Source organism: Vulpes lagopus, chromosome X (assembly GCF_018345385.1).
Source record: "Vulpes lagopus strain Blue_001 chromosome X, ASM1834538v1, whole genome shotgun sequence".
NCBI classification, from domain to species: Eukaryota; Metazoa; Chordata; class Mammalia; order Carnivora; family Canidae; genus Vulpes; species Vulpes lagopus.
Genome location: NC_054848.1, coordinates 20,240,583 through 20,258,391, shown reverse-complemented (window position 1 = coordinate 20,258,391; position 17,809 = coordinate 20,240,583). Strand labels below are relative to the sequence as shown.

At 39.6% G+C, this 17,809-nt stretch overlaps 1 protein-coding gene across 1 annotated transcript in view; it reads right to left on the bottom strand.

The window, feature by feature from the left end:
* Nucleotides 1-16,247, bottom strand: part of POLA1 (DNA polymerase alpha 1, catalytic subunit) — a 308,927-nt gene extending 292,680 nt beyond the window's left edge. Inside the window, exons 1-5 of the mRNA XM_041742017.1 lie at nt 16,132-16,247; nt 11,314-11,438; nt 8,615-8,711; nt 7,525-7,605; nt 408-523 (exon numbers count right to left, since the gene is read on the bottom strand). Of these exons, the coding sequence (XP_041597951.1) occupies nt 408-523; nt 7,525-7,605; nt 8,615-8,711; nt 11,314-11,438; nt 16,132-16,174 (462 nt within the window). The 5' untranslated portion in view covers nt 16,175-16,247. The remainder of the gene's footprint in view (nt 1-407; nt 524-7,524; nt 7,606-8,614; nt 8,712-11,313; nt 11,439-16,131) is intronic.
* Between the last annotated feature and the right edge of the window lie 1,562 nt (nt 16,248-17,809).

The following is a 17,809-nucleotide window of genomic DNA, read 5'->3' as shown; positions in this document are numbered from 1 at the left end:
CGTTATCCTTTAGGTTTTCATTCACTTTTCTATCTCCAAGTTCCAAACAATGAGGTGCCTAAATTCATCTAGAAATCTACATCCATCCACCTTCATGACTGAAATCAGGAAAACACAATTGAAATATCTGAGCTCAAATACACTGAGCACCTATTGTCTGTACAAATACTAAATTTACTTCTCAAAGGAAAAGACAAAATATAAAAACTCACAAAACAGAAATGCCTGAGTGGCTCAGTGGTTGAGCATCTGCCTTTGGCTCAGGGCGTGATCCCGCTCTGGGGATTGAGTCCCATGTCAGGCTCCTGTGAGGAGCCTGCTTTTCTCTCTGCCTATCTCTTTGTGTCTCTCATGAATAAATAAATAAAATCTTTTTTTAAAAAAAGAAAGAAAATCATTAAACTCACATCTGTAGTCTTCTTCCCAGCACTAGCAATGAACATTGACTTGATATTGTTTGGTTTTGTCACTGCAGCCTTCTTTACATTCCTCCTGTCTTTGGTACGTGCTTTATCATCTTTTCCTGTTGGAATATAACTTATTTATAAACACGTACCAGCACAAATCATTATGGAAAACTAAAAGCCAAGTCACCTGCTGTCTGTACAGGAGTCTGTATAGGAGAATGAGAAAAAAGACAAAGAATTCAAAATATAAAAATATTTCTATTTTTTTTATCCATGGTAGACAGGGAAGAATCTTGAAAAACAGCTCAATTCAGGAGAACTTAAGCTAAATGTTATTATAAAAACTGATGACTGGGCACCTGACTGGTGAAGTTGGTGGAACATGAGACTCTTGATCTCCAGGATGTAAGTTTGAGCCCCAAGTTGGGTGTAAAGATTATTAAAAATAAAATCTTTTATTTTTTAAAAGATTTTTATTTATTGATTTGGCAGAGAGAGAGAAAGAACGCACGAGCAGGCAGAGTGGTAGGCAGAGGGAGAGGGAGAGAAGCAGGCTCTGAGCAGGTAGCCTGACGCAGGGCTCGATTCCAGGACCCTGGGATCATGACCTGAGCCGAAGGCAGATGCTCAACTGAATGAGCCACCCAGTTGCCCCCAAAATAAAATCTTTTAAAAATGATGAAATGGGGCACCTGGGTGGCTCAGTGGTTGAGTGTCTGCCTTTGGCTCAGGTTGTGATCCCAGGGTCCTGGGATCAAGTCCTGCATCACGCTCCCTGTGGGGAGCCTGCCTCTCTCTCTGCCTATGTCTCTGCCTCTCCCTCTGTGTCTCTCATGAATAAATAAAATCTTTTTTAAAATGATGAAATACTAGTTAAGTATCAGAATAAGTTATTAAGTAGGACTGTTTAATGGCTATTATTATTGAGAATAAAACTTTCTAAAAGGTGGGACTTGTTTTCTAACAGAAATAAAATGATCAAGTTCATCTGGAACCAAGGGATTAGTCTAGCAGCCTTCAGGAGATCAACTTTTTAGTGCTATCCTGAATCTGGCAGGAAAACTATGAAGAAATAGGATTATCAGTCATGGTAGTATAACATCCTAATTTCCATCTTCTGGGACCAGCAACCACATACACAGTATGTTGTAACAATACTAAATGGCACAGACATCTGCTCAGTAAAGAACATCTTGTGCCATGCTTTTTCTCATGGCCATGTGTAAATCACCTACAAACTCTTCTAATACTGTCAGTTTTACTCTCTCTGATTCATTCCAAAGAAATCTCTACCTCAAAAAGATCTTGAATAAATAGTTTATATAGTGTGGTAGTGGCTAATACTACTCAAACCAGACAAAAGAGAGAACTGAATCCAGAAAAGATTGAATTACTTACAGAATTTATTTATTTATTTATTTATTACAGAATTTAGCACATAATAAGGGTGGCATGGCATCTCATATCACTGGGTAGAAGATGGACTTTTTTTAAAAAAATGACAAATGTCTACTACTTTTTTTTAAAGATTTCATTTGAGAGAAAGAGAGAGAACATGAGTGGGGGTGGGGAGAGGGAGAAGGAGACTCCCTGCTGAGCAAGAAGGCCGACCCAGGGCTCAATCCCATGACCCCAGGACCAGGACCTGAGCCAAAGGCAGACACCTGACTGAGCCACACAGGCACCCCGAAGATGAACTTTTTAATAAGAGGTGTTGGCTACCTATCTGTCAAGAAGTCAGTCAATATAAACACCAAATAAATCACCGATCAAAAATTTTTTAATGAAAATATGGAAGACTTTAATAAAAAGGCAAGTTCTGGGGCATCTGGGTGGCTCAGTTAAGCCTCTCACTCTTGGTTTTGGCTCAGGTCATTATCTCAGGGTTTTGAGATCAAGCCCCATGTCAAGTTCTGTACTAGGCATGGAACTTGCTTAAGATTCTCTCTCTCTCTCTCTCTCTCTCTCTCTCTCTCTCCCCCTCTGCCTCTCTCCCTCTTGCTCTCTTTCCCTGCTTCCATCTCTTAAAAAAAAAAAAAAAGGCAAGTTCCTTTGCAACCGGGTACGGGAAAAGTCTTTCTAACTGATTCAAAATGCATCTGCAAGAAAACAAAACTGATATATTCAATTAAAACAGAAACAACTTAAATACAAAACATGAGAAAATTTTTACAGTATTTTGCATGTCATTGTTCACGTATCAGAGTGCCAAAAATCCAAGAACTTCACAAGGCACTCTGCTGGTAAGGCCATAGGAGTATAAATTATTAGGACATGCAAACTCACATTGATCATTGGAGTGTAAGATGGGACAAAAACTATAGTAATATCTCATAAAACTTCATGTACATTTTACTCTCTGAGCCAACAATCCTCCTCCTAGGAATTTTCTGAGGAAAGCACCATATGCACTAAGTTATTAAATGCAGAATTATTTGTAAAAGCAAATTACTGAAAATCTACTTGACAACTCAGTGAAACCATTTGAATACACCATCATCAGACATTTATACAGTAAAATACTATGCAACTATATTAGAAACAAGTAAAAAAGAAAAAAGATCTTTAGGTGATAATATGGAATCATTTTCAGGATATCTTGTTAATTAAAAAAAACACAAAGTACAAAAGCTTCTATAGAAAAATATCTTTTGTGTGAGGAAAAAAGTAAAAAAAATATATACACATAATTACATTCATGGGTAGGTACTCAAAAGAACTGAAAACAGAGGTGTTCAAACAAAACTTGCAAGCAAATGTTTATAGCAGCACTATTCACAAAAACCAGAAGGTGGAAACATCCCAAATTCCATCATCAAATAAATGGATAAACAGTATGTGGTCTATCCATGCAACAGAATATTATTCAGCCACAAAAAGGAATGAAGTACTAATACATGCTACAACACATGGGAAACCTTGAAAACATCATGCTAAACAAAAGGAGCCAGACACAAATGGTCACATATTTTATCATTCCATTTACCTGAAATATTCAAAATAGGCAAATCCATAGAGACGGAAAGACTAGTAGTTGTCAGGGGATAGGGGAAGGAAGACTGGGGAGTGACTGCCTAATGGATATCCACTCAGGGTGATAAAAATGTTCTGAAATTAGATAATGGTTATGGCTACAAACACTGCTAATATATTAAATGTCACTGATGATAAACGGTATGTGTATTTAGCCACAATAAAAAGGGCACCTTTTTCCATGTGCCTAAAAATAAAAAAAATTGTAGGACGTTTGTGAAAAATATAGGACAGGAAATAATTTTTTATTGAGATCATCTGGCAGTTTGAAAACAATATAATTAATGGCCAAAATGTTTTAGAATACAAAATACACATCCTAATACAGGGTATCAAAAGAGAAGGTCAATAAGGTTTGAAATAGCCAGGAAGGTTTCATAAGCAGGCTTTAATCTCACCATTGTAGGTTAGTAGTATCTAGAGAAAAGGACAAAAAGAAACATAGAAAATAGGAGTCAACATCTGATGTAGAGTCTTCTACAATTTTAGTGCTTCTGTTTGTTTTATTCAGTTTCCTACTAATTTTTCATTAGGACTTAGTTAATATTGTCTCTATTTAAAAACATGTCAGGGATTGGAGCCACACCATAAAGAGTTGTCCTTTCACATCTATGCAAAACTGCACAATTTCTTCTAAGTCTTTAAAGTTGCTTGCAAAATTCCAGTTCCCTTCCTAGAATCTTGAGACCTTTTTGGGCTCCCCTGAGGGACAGTGAAACAGTGGGAATTTGTGGGTGAATGGTGGCAAAGCATGGAAAAAGACTTCTAAGACTGGCTCTCCTCCAGAATGCCAAGTCATTCTCTTCACTGATGTATAACTGAGAAGAGATAACAAGATGACAGTGGAAATACAAAGATGGCTCATATAGTCAACAAATGCTACATATTTTCTCTGTACTTGCTACTGTGATTGGCACTGAGATGACTAGCACATGGGTCCTTTTCTCAAGAACCTTCTTGTCCAGTGCAACCTAACTTATAGCCAACAAAAGTAATGTCCAGGTAAGTGATGGTATATCATTCAAAATGATACAGGTAATGAACAAAATAACCAGAACTCAAATAAAGGCCTCCTCAGTTCGGGGAGATAAAAAAAAAACCACAGGTTCCTTTCATTTTCTTCTTCATGGACACACACAAACTAGGAATATGCAATCAGCCACATTGCAACCAAACAGTACCACTGTATAGAGTTCCTACGTTAACACAGGTTGGCAGAAACAAAAAAGACAATCCCCATATTCTAACTTAACTAATGAATGAATAAATAACATCTCACATATAAAAAATACACACATCCTTTTTTTTTTGTAAAAGGAAAAACACGAAGTATAATCAGAAACTATTAAAAATGGTTACCTATGGAAATGGGTAGAAACAAAGTAGAAAGCACAGGGATGAGAATAAGATTTACCTTAATCTCTATCATTTTGATTTTGAAATCATAAAAATGATCTACAATATTCAGAAAATAAAATTAAAACGGAAGGATTTTTTAAAACCATAATTTGAATACAAACACAAAACGAACCTATGGAGTAAACTGATAAAATAGCACAGCATACCAAAAAAATTACTTCACACACCTCCCAAACACAATTCTCTAACTATACACCTTTACCAAGATACATGGGAACAAAACTGCAAAGAAATCATAAAGTTCATTTCGAAAGGTTGTCAGTAGACATGTTGGTTTAGTAGTTCTAAAACTTCTAAAATTATTTTGTGTCTATTTTAGAGGACAAGGGTTTTTTCACTAGGGTTGAAGGCAGATACAAATATAGAATTGGGTAAGATGAAGAAACCTGTGGTGCTATATTTGAATCAAAATATAAGTATGAAACCATGACATTTACATAAAATCTCTGAATTCTGATCACCAAAAGTGTGTAGAAACTGTTACACCCCAATAGCAATGAGTACCATCCATCTCCCACATCTGAATACCATTTCTCAGTAAAGGAGCCGGGACTCTTGGGGGAAATGGTTGATTCCAGGTCTGGAACAGGACTACTTACAAGGGGAACCTGAAATACTTTTTTGGCCCAGGAAGCAAGGAAATGCTCAAAGACTGATGGGGTCCTGTCAAAAGGACACAGGAGGCAGCTCCAGAGGCTCCCACTGTCAATGTGGGATACTCTGAACCTCAAAAAGACAAATAGTAACAATGGATAATGAACTGTAACAGTAATTTTCAGTCCAGGAGTTTAAAGTGATCATTTTTAAAAGGAGAGAAAAAAATCATCAATAGATGCTGAAAGCACTGGGTGATAGCTGGTGAGAAAAAGATACACAGTCTCAAATTATCACCCATATTTACATTAATACAAAGGTGGAAACGTAGCTTTATAAGTGATCTAACATCATTTTAACCAAGAGATCAAACTTAGCATCACCAAAAATGAGACAAAGTGACCTTATATGCCCCTGAAATGATCAGCGGGAAGGACACAACTTCATCTATATCATATTTTTGTCAGGATCTTTAACCGGATTCTACACACCAAAAAGTAATCTGGCAAATCCCAGACTGTAGGACATTCAACACCATCAGCCTGGTCCCTTTAAAGAGGTCAAGGTCAGGCATCCCGGGTGGCTCAGCGGTTTAGCGGCACCTTCAGTCCAGGGCCTGATCCTGGAGACCGGGGATGGAGTCCCACGTCAGGCTCCCTGCATGGAGCCTGCTTCTCCCTCTGCCTGTGTCTCTGTCTCTCTCTGTCTCTCATGAATAAATTTAAAAAAATATTTAAAAAATAAATAAATAAAAATAAAGAGGTCAAGGTCATGAAAGACCACACAGAGCCCGAGGGGGACGAGGAGAGGGATGGTGCTATTCTACACTAAATAAGACTCAAGAGACATAAAAACTAAAGTGGACTCTGCGTCTGAAAAAACAGCGATCATTTTGGGCTAATGGGAAATCTTAGCATGAACCAAGATATTAGATGACATTATGAGAATGGGACTGTGGCTAAGAAGACAAGCATCCTTGTTCTTAGGAGGTCACTGATAAAGCATACAGAGGGGAAGTGTCATGGTATTTTCAACTTACTTTCAATAAATTGACCTAAAATAAAGTCTGTGTGTATACAGTTGGGAAGGGGGGAAGAGAAAGAAAGTAAACAAATGTAGAAAACATTGAAAATCCACAATTTAGGGTCCAGACTTTCTGAAGAGGGCAAGATAGCACAGATTTTAGGCTTCGTGGCCACACACATCTGTCTGGTGCTGTTGCATGTTCTTCTTTGCATTTTTCTCTTTTTAAAAATGAAAAAACCATTCTGAGCAGGGAGCTACACAGTAACTGACATGCTTTCCTTCTAGGGTAATGAAAATGTGAGACTGATTGTGGTGATGGCCACCCAACTCTGTGACTACAGCAAACACCATCGAAATGTACACTTTAAATAGGTGCATTGTATGGAATGTGAATTACAGCTCAATAAAGCTGTTTAAAATAAACTGGCTGTGAGTGGGCCAGAGTTTGCTGACCCACGATCTACACTTAGTGATAATAATGAAGTAAATCAAAAAAACAAATACTAAAGATAATTTCCCCTTCACATTTTACAGAAACTAAATCAGGCTTGTTTACTCAAAAAAAAAATGTTTTGCCAATGATTATGTAGCTAAGAAAATCTAACCCATTCATTTATATCATTTTAAATTTTGATTAGACAAAGCAAGTTGATTACTAAACCTTATTATTGTACTGTACTACTATCAAAGAGCTAAAATTTTAAGTACATCAATTCAATAGGAATTAAAAGACATCACTTATTGCTGCAGCTCTCAAAATCAGCAAGTCTAAAATGACCACAGAACTAAAATCCAAAAATAAATAAAAGAGCAAACTCTTTGGATGATAGAGACATTAAACCTCATTTTGTGGTATTGTTTTTGCTTTTTACATTTAATTTTCTATGTAACTATGCTTTTCTCAGTATTAGGACATATTCTACACCTAAAAACAATTATGGTAAGTCCTTTTCCTTTAAAGGAAACTGGGCCAAAGTACTAAGTCATCTCAAATTGTGATTCTGTAAATCTCAAAATTGCATTCTTGAAAACAAAATATGGGTACCTTTCTCATGAGAATCAAGGGCATCGTCTTCAAGGTCATCATCAAAAATCTCTCGGCCATCTTCCACATAGCCAATACCATCTGCAGGAACAAATTTTTTTAAATTTTTTTTTATTGGAGTTCAATTTGCCAACATATAGCATAACATCCGGTGCTCATCCCGCCAAGTGCCCACGGAACAAAATTTAAAATGGGACCAAGTTTCTAAAAGTGGCCAGTATATTTTAGCCACAACAACAAAAACACCTCTTATACCTACTCAGATGTTCTCCTGGCTGTGCCATTTTTAAATGCAGCAGAATCCTGTTAAGACGGGTATCAGATGAAGCATAAGCATCTACACAGCAGGTCTGCTGTGTCAAAACCAAAGGATATATGCTATGCCCATCTAGGTGAGCTAGGGAAATGATCTGGCCCACAGCATCAAAGTCTGCCGCAACGGGACGCTTAACAGTAGTTTTATTCTACCCAAAGAATAAAAAGCAAAAGAATAGAGATTACACAGGCCTAGAAAAGCACTTCAGTCTATGAAGGAAAACTGGCAATAGAGCTGAGTCCAACTACAGAAATAGAAACAATTATGGTTACAGGTGCAGTCTATACCACTACCTGTGGTCTGCAGGAGCATGCCCAAGAAGTTACACCTGACAAGCAGGAACCAGTGAGCTTTCTACATGGATTATAAAAACATCAGGACCAGCCTCTGCTCTGTGCTTTTGACTGTCCAAGTTACTCTTCACACATATAGCTTCGTGTAATCATCACAGCCACTCTGTTCAATGGACAGTTTTCTCAACCCCACATCACCTGAGGATACCCCACAGGTATGTGGTTCCTCCCAATTACTATAGAGTCGTTTCCTGGAGGATTTACACTATATCCTGAGGTATGTGTCTGGATTCTCCAAAATACCCCAGAATAAAATTTCTATTGTATTCCCTCCACATTCTCAAATAATGTATTTGAGAAAAATCTGAACCAATATCATTTTAACAGTGTCGTACATCTGCTCATGCAAAGCAGCAACTCCACCACATGAGACTCGACAAAAACTAACATAATACTTAGAAGGGAATTTCTTCCCACATACCATCATCCACGATCCAGTCATCATCCTGGCGGGCCTGAACCAGCTTCGAATACTGTTCTTCATCAACTTCTTCATAAACACTTGTGAAGTCCTCAACCTGCAATCATACAAGTTTGAGAAAGCTTCAAAAGGAGTGAAAGTGTTAAACAATTCTGATGAAAAATTGTCAAATTGAAATGGGAATGGCAGCCTGAAGGAGTAGCTGCAACCATATCATGAGTTCTGACATTCAACACCACTACCGGGTTTTTCCTTAAATAGACATCAATTAACTTAGTATTCCTTTTAGGTGGGTGTTAACACAAGATATTAAATGATTCCATTAGCATAATATACTTGTCACACCATCAATTACTCATCTACTTCATAAAAAACAAACTGAATTATAGCCAATTCTTTGTTAGCTGCTTTGGGGATTATTCACTTTTAACTTCTAGACTGGTTTCTCCAATACTTAGCAAACCCACAAGGCATGCCAACCCCCTCTCCACTAGCTGATGTTGCCCTGCACACTGGCAATTTTAATAACAATTCAATCAACCAAATAGAGTTTAAAAGGAAACTCTGCCCCACCTATCCCCCTCCTCCAAATCAGCAAAACAAGTGCACTCTATATTCTATAGGTACACAGGAAATAATTTTTGAGTGATCCCTATTTGTATTACCACTGATCTCTTACCATTCTCAGGTCTTGAGACTGCAGAGACTGAAATGCTGAGCTATGTGAAGGGCAAGTCCTCTAATAACATGAGCTACCCAAACTTCCAGAGGGCCATTAACTACTGGCATGAATAGAGCAGACCACTTCACAGTTCAAGCAACAAGCAGGACAGAGGCACACCACCTCAGCTGCTGTAGTAATAGGCCATCAACTTGCCAACAGAGAATTTGGTGGGCCGCTTAGAACTCCTAGATACCCGATTAAAAATTCCCCCCTTCTCTCCAGAGTTCAAGTGGGTAAGGGATGAAGAAAATAACTCCAGCTGAAGAGCTAAGACTCTAGGAAAAATTGCTTGGACACAGAGCTTTGCGAACCCAATGGGCAGAGCTGACTGGACTCCTGCCACAGCTACAAGACTTATAACAATTACAGGATCAGGCTTAGTTTTCACCTGCTGCTTAAGCTGTTCTATAGCGATCACTGGCAAATGTTGATTCGGCCTTTCACCATTTGATAATAGAAACTACCTGCCCTACCAAATTAATTTTTTGACAACCCAAACACAAATGAGCCCAATTAATATTACTATACTGACCAATTTTCTTTTGGCAGAGGAAGTGAACTTGCAGGATTATATTTCTGTTTGTTGAAGTCAATTAGGCATACTTTGTCTCTTATTTAAGTAACTCACTTCTATACTATCAAAAAGATACCAGAAAACTACCTTAGAAAATCATTTTGAGTAAAAAGTCATTTTGACTCTATGTCAAAAAACTGTGCTACTACTCAGCATGAACTCTTAGAGCCATGCAATTAACATGAGTGATTAAAGGGAAATCAGTCACATTGTGTCAACATCTGAAATGCCCCCACAGAACTCCTTTATAGGAGTACTTACATTAAAAATGCTTTATTCCTGCTTTACTATAATCCTTTTAGCAACCCTTTGTGATCTGGTTGACTCACTTAACTCGAGCAAATGATGCCAAATGACAAAAATCCTCTTCCACTTTCTTAATTGCACAACACAGTATAGGCCATGGTTAAATATGCATATTCTGAAGCCAGACTGCCTGTGCTCAAATCAAGGCTCTGCCACTGTGACCTCAGGATTCTCACCTATGAAATGCTGTTAATCACAGTATCTAACTTTTCATAATTATTGGAAAGATTAAATAAACATATTTGTAAAAGCACTTAGAACAGTGTTCAATAAAAAAGTACAGCAGTTGCTGTTATCATTTTTTTCTCATATTAATTAATCACTTTCTAGCCCTGAGGCAGCTGAGACACTCAAGGAACACATTGAAGGTGAAGCCAGACAATGCTGTATAGATGGTAACCACTCTGATTTTTTTGTTTTAGCTACAGGCCATAAATAGTGGTTAGAGGAAAATGGTCAAAAGGGCATCACATTCAATCTTACACACAGGACACAGCAGAAGTAAGACCCAAGTCCTCACCTGCCACAGATGAAATTAGGAAAAACAATTCCCTCCAAGAAGTCATGCTTAGCTAGAATGCTCAATATCTTAAAAGTAAAAGCATTTCTAAGTTCCCCCAACAAAACTATGAAACTTACCACAGCTGCAGTGTGCTGTGTTTTTTAATATTTTATTTATTTGAGAGAGTGAGCAAGGGAAAGAGCGTGAGAGCAGAGGGATGAAGCAGAGGGAGAGGGAGAAAGCAGACTCTCCACTGGGCAGGGAGCCTGATGTGGGGCTCGATCCCAGGGTCCTAGGATCATGACCTGAGCTGAAAGCAGATGCTTAACAGACTAAGCCACACAGGCGCCCATGCAGTGTGCTTAATAAGGAAAAAAACAGCATCTGTAAAGTGCCTTACAGGAACTTAAAGAGCCAAGTAATTGCCAAAATGTGTAAATGTACTTCATGCCCACGCTTTTTCAATAGTAAGAAATTAACTATTGCAAGTACAACATATATTGGTATTTCTAATCAGTGACGAAGGGGACATAAAATACCTACAGGCTATGAATTAAATGAAGCAAAGGAGAAGAAAAAAAATGGTTACTTACTTCATATTTATACTTCTCACCAGCTTTAGCCCTTTTCAGTCTTTCTAGAGCTTCCTGGCGCCCTCTCTTTGATTTTTTTTCTCGCCGGGATCGAGAAGATACAAAACTCCCTGAATCTGACACAGCTGAAAAAAAAAGCCAAGTTTACATGAGATGTTACAAAATTGTCAGCCATCTTCTCTCAGGAACAGGAATGTTCCCAGTCAATAGTATCACAATTTCAATATTATAGAAATGATTAGTTTTCATACTGTAGATGGTTCATGAAGGACAAGTTCACACAGCTCCTGTGACTCCAGAAATTTTCTCTAAGACCCAGTTAAAACAACTGAAGCAACTGTTACTTTTTTACTCCAAAAAGAGGAAAATTTCAAAATCAACTGGTATCTTACAGAGACAATAGAGAAAGGAGATCAGCCATTAATCCATAACCTTTCCATTAGAAATGACAGGCCATAAATAGAGTTATAAAAGGACAATTCATTTTGTGTTCTATTAATCAACATTTGAAAGGCTTTAAAGGAGCACCTGCTCTTTGTAAAGTACTAGTCTCTCTGAAAGACAAAAAGATTCTGTACTCACAGAACTTACCATCTAAAATGGGAAATAAGTAGTAACTAACTCAAAAACAATCTTTAGAATACATGCCCTAACAGAGGTTCAGATGAAGTATTTGGAATTTCAAAGCAGGGATAAAGTGGGTGGTTGGAAGAATATAACACACAGGGCTCTGAAGAGATTCTTGATTCCTTCATTGATTTCCAGGCCTCATTCACTTGGTTAGGACATAGGGTGATAGTGCAAAATTACAAAGATTAAAATGTATTTTGTCAAAAATTACTGGAATACCAGAATGCCTCAGTGTTCATTCAACTTTTGAAGTAATCATGCTTTTGGTCATTAGGAACTGACCACCACACATATATACTGAAAACAGTTCATGCACAAAATTGAGAGTCGTTTACCAGATGATGAATAATCAAGTCAAGTGAGACCATGCTGCTTGCCAGCCATGAGTTTTGGCTTAGCATGATCGCCATCTGAGTCTGTGAAGTTCAATATTTTATTGTATTTGGTGCTAATTATTTCATAAAAAGGAGGAGGCACAGAAAAGAAGGATTGATAAGATGCAACCTAAAAGCTCCAACCCCTTTGGAATACTCATAACATTCAACTGATGGACAACGTGTTTGACTGAAATAGAAGATGCAATTTAAAGAACATGTACCAAATGCTGAAAATAAACTGTTGATAACTAAATCTTACAGGTGAAACATAGAGATCATTTTCCCCCCTAGCTTTCTGGAAACAATCTCTCTTGAACATCTCAGTCTATTGTTTGACTTTCGTATTTGACTTGTAAATCCATTTTCAGAAAGGCATTAAGTAAAAATTAAGGAATGCATGTACTTAAAGATGACAGCCACAAAATCTTGGGTGTCACTCAAATGATTTCAAAAAATCACAAGCAGGTCTACATGAAAAGGTTAAGGGGATTACTGGACATGACTACTGAGACAGTGAAAAGCTGGCCTCAGTATATTCCCTTAAATATGCCATTGACTCCTTAATAGACTCTCTTGACAAAATTTATAGTTCTTCAAATGGACTTACTTCACAGGCAACAATGTACCATTCTACAGGTTTCTTTCCTACAATTACAGAAAGGAAGAGTTGCCTGCCCTCAAGGGGGCTCCCAGTCAAATAAAGCAAAAGGAGCTGAGGCTCCCACCATCATACAGACATGGTGCCATAGAAGAGGCAAGGACAAGGTACTGAGGAAACACAAAGAACGCTGCTAACTTTGAGAAATTCACAGAAGGCTTCACAGGGAAGGTGTCCAACACAGATCCAGAAAGACCATTAGAATTTTGCCACCAGAATATAGGGTGGAAAGGGGCAGAAGCACACAAAAAAGCATAAGCCTGATTACAAAGGGATGAAACTACAAGGTGTATTCAGAAACCAAGAGGAAGTGGGTATGGGAGGTAAATCTTACATGAGTGTAGAGTGGGAGAATAGGAGATTAGGGAGAAGCAACACAATCCGGCTCTACCACTTACTGGGTGACATGAGACCACCAGTTAACATCTCTGAGCTGTAGTGACCAGGTGCCTTCACGTTGTTTTTTAAGCTGCCTGGCACCTGAACTTGTCTGTGAAATCCCCTCCTTATAAACCTTGATGGGATGCAGAGCCCAAGTCCCACTAGAGAAGTTGAAAAAGCAGATGCTCTTTCCCACATACGCTTGTAGCAAGGGCATGAACATATAAAACAGGCTCTATCAAGTAGGAATACCTGCTCAGACTTTAAATCAGAAGCTAGTGTCAGAAGGAAAGTGGATGGGCTAATGGAAGATTCTAGAAATAGCAACAGCTGCAAGAGGATTACTTGGGGTCACTCAGCCAGCAATGTCCCAAGATACAAACTATAACATCAAGTACTTGGCCATGGCTGACAATGACCTCCTCACTAGACCAGTTCTGTGGCACAACTTTATTTTTTATTTTTTTTAATTTTTATTTATTTATGATAGTCATACAGAGAGAGAGAGAGAGAGAGAGAGAGAGAGGGGCAGAGACACAGGCAGAGGGAGAAGCAGGCTCCATGCACCGGGAGCCCGACGTGGGATTCGATCCCGGGTCTCCAGGATCGCGCCCTGTGCCAAAGGCAGGCGCCAAACCGCTGCGCCACCCAGGGATCCCCTGTGGCACAACTTTAATTACCATTCCTGGCTAAGCAGCCCCCCGAAGTGATTCTCAAGTCCACCTGGAGTTTCTGTGACCACCACAGTATCCTTCTAATCCCTAAAATACTTAAATTCCTCTTTTTCTATTTACATCAGCTAGAGTTGGCTCCTGAGGGTTAGACCAAAGGACTCGCAGTAATGCAGAGCCTCAGGATTCTCATCTGTGAAATGGGGATAATCGTGTCTGCTTCATAAAGTTGTTAAGGATTAAATGAAGGACCTTGGCTTATTTTGTACTCAGCAATATAGGATCTCGTTTCATGTTTGTGTATGTGTGTACAGACGTAGGGCAGACACACACACAGCGCGCACACAACACACCCAGAAGTACCACGGTCTAGCTTTAGAAAGCAAAAATAAAGTTAAGTGGTTTTCTCAGAGAAGCCTCAATATAGCACCACATGCAATTAGCTCTTTACCATCTCAACTCCAGGAAGACAAGACTATGTCCAGCTTACCTACCATTTAATGCCTATACCTAGCAGGTACATAGTAAATATTTGCTGAATGAACAAATGAATAAACCACTATACCTGCTTTTTAAAAATCATTAAACTCTCCCTGATCCCTTTTTATATGTAATAATAGGTAGTTACAGACCTTTCAACTTTTCACTGCCATTGTCAAGGTACCCCACACCTTCTAATACTTAAGAGGAAAAAAGACCTAGAATTTCCTTCTTGGAATGTGTCCAATGCTTCGTGTAGATAAGTTAACAACAACAAAAAGGCATGAAAAAATCCATTACAAAACTTTAAATATTCAGTTCAAAATTACCATCTGAAGTACCCGCATTCTCCCCCAAAGCAGACAGACACTAGCGTGCAAAAGTCTTTCAGGTAACAATCTTTCTGCTCTAAGGGAAAAATTCCAGTCACAAGTCTCTAGCAACTACTTAATCAACACCATGACTTAAGAGGGGACTCAAGATTACACAGCATCTTCCAAAGAGTGATTTCTTGATGTTCACAGATGACGTACAGTTTTTATGGTGAAGAAAGAAACCCTAGTGGCAAATCACTGATGGAGGGCTGCAGAGACTGTTCATATACTCACAACCTACATCCCATTTGTAATCCAGGGTAGACGACTCTCCAAAACAAATTGTCTTAAAAACGAAAGGCTGGAGCAAATTGGTATCTGTGATTCACAACTAGGCGAATGCAAAGGAAACTGATTAGAAGGCAAGTTCTCATTAATGGAGATGTATCTGGGTGACAGGAGATGTACCCTGAACTAAGAAAGTGAAGCATCTGAATTTAAACCAGACATTCACTGAAGTCACACTTTACTTGAACATAGTCCAAAAATCAGAAATCAAAGCCATTTACATTTTTGTATTCTATTTTTGGAAATAAAAGATTACTACTGAAAACGGAGTCATATACAGGGCATTTCAAATGCTGCTGAGCTGATTCGATTTTTTTTTCGGGGGGGGGGACTTCACCAAAGATGACTAGATTGTGAACACTACTTCTATGCAGCACTTGGAAGAACTTTCCATAGAATTTGAGAGAAAAAAATCGTTAATGCGTGAAGTAAAAACCCATTACCTAAAACAAGGCACATTTGTATTTTCTGGTGACAGCCCTTAGACTTTCTTTCCTGCTGAGTTAAAGTGTATAAACATTTCCCTGGGAGTTTTCATAGAAAGAGCTCACATTCGTTCGTGCTAGCCCTCAGGTAGATACTTTGAACTAAGAGTTGTTAGATACTTTGAACCAAGACTGTGCCCCATCGGGGTCAGTCTGATGCACGTGGAACGCACTCGCCAAAAGAAATAAAATGAAAATGCGGACTGGTGCGGAGAGCAGCTCTGACACAGGCCCTGCAAGGGATGCGCTCTGGTTTGCCAGGAGCAAACGGCCCTGCGAGGAAGCCCCACCCGACACAAGTGAGTCCCAGCCCGGGACTACCAAGGTCCGCGCCCAAAAGGACCCGTCAGGCGAACCAGACGAGCGCCCCCCCTCCCAAATTAAAAAGACCTCTCCAGAGCCCTCACCACCCGCAATCACGCCACGGCCCCTGTATTCCCAACCCCGAACCCCGCACGCGGGGTCATCCCTCACCGCTCGACCCCAGGTCGCAGTCTTCGCCGTGTACCGGCGCCATGGTCCTGCAGGCTCCCGATTCCGCGCCAAGCAGCCCGAAACTGGCGCGGGGGCCGAGACAGGCGCCAGGCTGAAAGCCAATCAGAGGCTCCAGAGGCTGCGGACTTCCGCCCGGAAGGCCACTGACGTGCCGCGCCGCGCCGCGCCCCGCCCCCGGCCTTCCCGCGGACGCCAGTTTGGCGCCCTGTTATGACCCCTTAGGGAAAAGCTCGAGTGGAGGGGAGGCCGAGGAGAGCAGCAAAAAGAAGCGGCCGGGCGCTGGAAAGGAGCCGCGGGGAAGCTCGCTGCGCAGGCGCACCCACGCTGATGGGAAAAGACTTGGGATAGGGGCTTTCTGGTTCTGAGAGTTCCTTCTCTGAGAAAAAAGACGCGGGCGGGTAGGAGGATGGGCGTGGTTGGACCGTTTCCCCAGAGCCTTGGGAAAGCGACTGCCTCCTGCTGCGCGCTCTGAGTCTTGCCTGATAACTTTGCTTCTTAGCGTGTGAACACAGTCGCTGTGTGATTTATGGATATGTGTATTATAAATATATATGTATATATATAAAGCACTATCATACCCAAATGACCAAAAAAAGCATATGGGGCAATCATATGCCTCCTGACGTGATGCACTTGGAAAAGGGAACGACATCACCCATATAATCTTCTTACAAAAAATGCTTAACCTGAATCTAACCATGAAGAAACAATCAGATGTATTCAAAGCATAGGACGGTCTACAAAATATCTGGGGTTCTTGCAAAATGTCAGTGTTATGAAAGACAAAAAAGGCATTAGGTTCTTGTATACGGTACAATGCACATAATGTATGTGTCCCATTTTCTTTTTTAGGTATAACATTTTTATACATGTGCCTTCCACACACCTGTAATAGCTTTTCCTACATTTTTGCCAACATACTTGTTGATCTTTTCCTCATGTGACAATTTTATAATATCATTTTCTCTAAAAAGGGTATAAAAAATTCGGTCTGCCTTCCGGCGTGGTTGATCGATGTTTGTTTCTTAATTTCTGATTGTTTAGAAATTTTTCTTTCAGCTCTATAACACAATATCATGTTAAGATATGATCCATATGTTGTGATACGTGACAAATACATAGTGACTCCCACTTAGATCCACTCACTGTTTAAAGCACGCGTCTATGCCTATACTTTCTCTTTAAAGAAATTGTTGCAACTTTGATATTATCAAGTTTATTCCTAACAGGAGAGAACTGTTTTGGCTAGGCATAAATAAGAACCAAATCTTTCCTTTACAACTTCACATGTCTGATAATTTTCCACATGCCACCTTAGAACTCTAAGTATTTCAGATCTTGTTTCTCTTTCATGACTCACATACTTCCAGGAGCCAGGACCCGTAGGACACTTTCATATTTTATCACTTCTGGCCCTGCACATTCAGGTCAAAAGTCCAAATGAGCACGGTGGGGTAGGAATACTCCTGGAAGCTATTCCTACACCAGGAGGTCTATCAATATCTTTAAATACAATGAGTGCTTTCAACCGACATAGATGCTACTAAGTCTAAATGCAATGCTACACCAACTCAACTTCCACCACCACCACCACCACCACCAGGCAGGAAGGGAAGTATATCAAAGGGACAGGTGGTGATTCTCAAGAGCTAATGGT